Genomic DNA, 5,237 nt, shown 5'->3' with positions numbered 1-5,237 from the left:
GAGGACGCACTGACTGACGGACTGACTGGCACACAGAGAGAGAGACTTCCCCCGTCAGTTTAGGGCTCACGAGGGGCGGAGCGCGAGGGAGGGCGCCGTGACGTCACGATAGATGTTATACAAATTCTCGCGTGATGAAAAGAAAAAGTTAGGACTCTCGATGTCTCTTGTAAAAAATAAAGGTGTGACTTAATTTGGCACTGGTATGGTGTTAAAATACAACGCTCCAGTTGGCCTGAAGAGGGCGCTGTAATGCAAACAGTCGCACAATAAACTGATCCATGTAGTGGTAGAAGTCAGACAGTGTACTCAGATCCTTTATTGAAGTAAAAGTAGCGATGCTGCGATACAAAAATACTCCATTACAAGACATTGAAAGCACTGATATGTAAGCATTTATAAAGTAAAATGACTCATGCAGAATGGCCCCTATCCTCGGTTTTATTATCCCACGCGATTATCAATGATGCATAGTCGAGATGGTACCAGATTTAATCACATTATAAACTGCGGTTAAGTTGTTTACTCAAAGAACATTGCACATTATCATAATAAATCTATAAAGTCACGAAGTGTAACAGTTTCCTTCTGAAATGCAGTGGAGTAGAAGGAGAAAGCATCACAATATGGATCCACAGCAACCTTAATAATTGTACAGTACTTGTTCTTTCCACTGAGTCCATGATAAAGTCACACCTGGAGGGGCCACATATTGTTTTTCACCTGTGAAATACAGTTTTTGGACTACCTGATGAGATATTAACATGTATCATTTAGGCCAACAAGAAGTGTTAATAATATTTATATTATATGTACTTCATCTAGATATCATTTAAAAATAGTCACTCTGCATAACCTGTTTTTTGGTTGAGCCTTGAGTTGTTAGCACCACCATGTGGATATCAATACACCTCCACATGTCCTTATGAAACTAGGTGTTTTTTCAAAGGGCCACATCTTAGAAAGATGCCCCCACATCTCCGACCCGGCCTGAGCCGCCTTCACAAAAGCCGATTGTTGCTCCAGAGCCCCATGATCGAAACGCATGGCGACAATTTCAAGCCTTTACAGCTCTCGTTGGCATGCTCTGAGTCTCACAGGCAGTCAGGAGGAGCCACATTACCCCTCGACTGCCCCATGTCCAACCGCTCTGCTCCCAGGATTCACTTTACTTCTACTCGAGGTCCTCCTGAGGACCAGCAGATATGGACAGGTAAATCTAACATCCCTTAAATTTAAGACATTTGACATTATTGATCTCTTTTTTTTAAACTGTGGGATTATATGCTTGCAGAAAGAATGTTGCCTGGATCTTGATGCTCCTTCCTGTGGTCGGCCTGGGTGTGGCAGAGACCACAGAGCCTTTGACAGATTTGGGTCGGCTAGCTAACAATTCCCATTTATACTTTTCTCACAGGCATTGTGGCTTCATAACTAAGAATATTCAATTTTCTTTTTTAAACAGAAAACATCGCTGGGAAGTTGGTTTTCTATCAGATGGAGGGAAATGCCACCTACGTGAGGGACACGGGAGAACTGGCTTCAGATGTTCCCACTAAGACCATGTTTGAACTCTTCGATCCGCAAAAGAATTTCAGCACGGCAAAGTTCTCCTATACGTGGGACTTAGGGAACGGGTATGAGAACTTTTACAACTTTAAATATTAAAAAAAAGGTGGGATGCTTTTCTTTTTCTTTCACTACTTCTTTTGATGCAGAGAGGTGATCCAAGGGACCGAGCCAGTTGTCCGCTATCATTACACTCAGTCAGGGAACTACACACTGCGGCTGAAAGTAGGAGTGAATGTGACCAAATATTCACCTGCAATCAGTGACGTCTACTCCACGGATGTCCAGGTCCTCGGTTTGTAGTTTTATGCTTTAGTTTATGTGCAGTTTACAAAAAAATAAAAGCTTCATATTCAGCCTTATAGCCTTATAAAATGATCGGATGATGAGGTGCAGTTTCAGCAAATCTCAATAAAACAAGGCAGATAGAGGCGAGTAACGTCAGTATTTTGGAAACTTTGATCTAACTGTCAAAGTGGATTGATACAGAGGTGCATGCTGTATTTTTGTCAAGTAAAGTTGAGCCTAAACTAGTCCTAGAAAAAGTGACAAAATGACTAATAACTGAAACTCATTTGTAGATGCCATTAAAAACATCGAGCTGAAGGGGCCCATGGATTACGAGGTGTCTCAGAACACAAGTTTGGCTTTTCATGTTGATGGAAGGTAGGCTGCATTTTTTTTATTTCATGTTTATTGCAATTAAAAACAGGTTATCCTTTGAATTTTACATATTTAATGCGTTGTGATCAATGCAAGTTGCAATGATAATTATCCGTATGAAAAAGAATATCCCCTTATTTGTTTACTCTTTCATTTTTAAGATTTAAATTAGAATTTGATATGCTTGACCAATGCAGGTAAAATATCAGGACACCTCTCTCCTGTATGTGTGTGTGTGTGTGTGTGTGTGTGTGTGTGTGTGTGTGTGTGTGTGTGTGTGTCTTTAGTCCTCCCATGTGGGTGTGCTGGCGTTTCCTGGCCAACTGTGTGCCGGACATGACGGCGAGCTGCACGCTGACCATGCTGTATGAAAACACCCTGCGACTGAACCACACCTTCACCTCTGCCGGCGTCCACTGCCTTGACATCAGCATCCGCAATGACGTCAGCAAGATGCAGACCTCCTTCAGCCTCTATGTCAGGAGAAACAGTGAGCGGTGACACACACACACACACACACAGACACACACACACACACACGCACAACCACTGGCTAACAGGCTACTTTTTATTTTTATGTATTAAGTTACACAACAAAGCGGAGGCTCTACTTTCATGTAGATTCTTCTCATTCATCCACTTGACTTTACTAAAACTGCATTTGTAGAGTTGGATCAGATCCATCCAGTTTACAACCACAGTGACAACTCTCACATGACGGACATTTAACCTCAGCGACCCCTCAGCCGCTCTCATGTACTCAACTCTCGTGACGTCATGCTGTGAACTCTGAGACTGGATCTTCAACTCCTCACCTGCAAACTATGATGCAGCACTTTCACTTTAACTTGACAACATTTAACACTTTCAAGGATAGAAGAGAAATGCCTTACAGTGACAACACATAATCCATACGAAGTCTGTCAAAATGATGAATGAATGGAGGACCTAGAGAACCTTGCAAAAAGCTTGTTGATGATGAATCAAAACGTTAAAACAGAGAGAAGAGGATACAAACCAGTTGGCATATTCTTAAAAATACAAATTATACTATTTGTTTTAATTCAATTAATAATTTATTTGATGTTATTATTTAGTATTTTAAGTCCTCTCCTTTTTAACAACTGATATACAGCACAAATATCAAATTGATATATATGTATGTATTTATTTATTCTAATTATTCATGAATCTATGTCCCTTTTCAATAGAGCAGGTGATTGGTGAACTGGGTTATTTTATTTGCAAAATCTTATTATCATCAAATAAACCCATACCATTATTTATTGTATAAATGTATTCCTTTGGTTACCCTTTGCCCTAAATATAAATCTATTAATAACGTTAAGGTCATAATGTGCTCGGCTCTCTTATCTCTCTGATCCCGCTGCTTTGATGCAGTTTGAATGAATCAAAATCAGTGACACTTTCCATTGATTCATCAATTCACAATGGATTCGGTGCATGCAGACAGTTAATTATTTCTAAAAGTGAATTGACAATTAATCATTTCATCGTTCTCTTCTGGATGGTCTTCCACCAGTCAAGGAAGGTTCTTGAATCTAAGGGAAGCTGTGTTGTGTCATGTGGTGTTTCAGATAACACTTACCATGTGCCGATAAGCCGCGTTAGTTCCACAGACGGAGGGGGAACGGTGAAAATGGAGGAATCAGGGCCGGCTCACAGAGCGGGCTGACTGCTCGGCACATGTCCGCTGTGTTCAATTGATTCGTTGCTGTTGTGATGAGACTTTAATATGGTTAAAGTCTCCTTCAGTATTCATGTTTTTATATGGCACACTTTAATTCACATGTACTGCACTTTGATAAAAACAACAGAACAAAGTGAAGTGTTTTATTAACATTCTGATAGCAATAAGAACAGTCGAACGGACGATGAAAACTTCTGTTTTTTTTAGCTCTCAACGTGATTGTCTATCCAGTTTCAAATGGAGCTACGTCAACACAAGACATTGTGTAAATGTTGTTTCACTGTGACTTTGATTCTAAAAGGACCACACTCACAAGCAACACTTTTTTTTTTCTTTCCTCTGTTTGACTTGCAGATAACACCCACCTGATCTTCATCCTGTCATGTGCTGCCATTCTTGTAGCAACCTTCTCCTTCATCACGGTCATCGCCTGCCGCCCTCGTCACCACAACATATCTCAGGTTCTGAGAACTGAACATCTTACAAAGACAACTTATATTGTAGAAAGTATTCTTTTATATTCTAATGTAACCAAGGGTTAAGTTTCAGTCAAACGATGGTAAAATGCTGCATCAGGTTCAGCAGTAAACATTCCCTGATGTGTGTTTGTCTTCATTAACTCTGATGAATAGAGTCCAAACCCTCATAAAGAGCCTCAGTGATTGCAGTTTATGACCACAAGGAGGCTGTCTGTGCCCACGAATGAATTATGCCTGAGCAACAAATTGTGTGTGGCACAAAGAAAAACAAGAAATGTCTTTAAAGTGTGTGTGTAGTTTAATCTAATACGTTGAAACAAACATATGTTTTACAACATTTGCCTCGGCACATTTGATTTTTTACAGATTGCCACTTCCAGCAACGCTATATTCCTGAAGAACCAAGACTCTGAAGGTCAAAGCACAATTGTTTTTAACTTCTCCAACGTGGAGGGGGGAGAGAAGGAGCCACTTCTCCTGCAGTATGGGACACACTACTGCTCTTAACCATCACACTGCTCCTCTGTCTGTGCTCCGGCACACTGCACATGAAGACAGAAGAACATGCACAGCTATGGCGTCACAGAACAATTCTCATCCTGCATGCGCTGTAGATACATAGCCAATTCTGTGAATGATTTGTGCACAACACATTTTGATGAATACAGTTGCACAAGCAGTGCCTGTTTCGAAATGTTCAGTCAGCAAGTAGTTGATGCACCTTCTGTGTTATAATGGGTGATCAATGAACGAGTCGCAGACCTTTGGCTGACATTCAAATGAACTCATAATAAATTAATAGCACAATTGCCGGT

The 5,237-nt window shown here is 40.6% G+C and overlaps 1 protein-coding gene across 1 annotated transcript; it reads left to right on the top strand.

Annotated features, from left to right (window-relative positions):
- Window positions 1–966: 966 nt before the first annotated feature.
- tmem130 (transmembrane protein 130) lies at window positions 967–4,929 on the top strand (the record flags this gene model as incomplete). The annotated part of the gene is made up of 7 exons (XM_079182874.1): window positions 967–1,213; window positions 1,466–1,637; window positions 1,719–1,864; window positions 2,151–2,235; window positions 2,520–2,722; window positions 4,298–4,404; window positions 4,789–4,929. The coding sequence occupies 7 exons, from the start codon at window positions 967–969 to the stop codon at window positions 4,927–4,929; spliced, it is 1,101 nt and encodes a 366-aa protein (XP_079039000.1).
- Window positions 4,930–5,237: the final 308 nt, after the last annotated feature.

Source organism: Pholis gunnellus, assembly GCF_910591455.1.
Source record: "Pholis gunnellus genome assembly, chromosome: 21".
NCBI lineage: Eukaryota > Metazoa > Chordata > Actinopteri > Perciformes > Pholidae > Pholis > Pholis gunnellus.
This window is presented reverse-complemented; position numbering and strand designations above follow the sequence as displayed.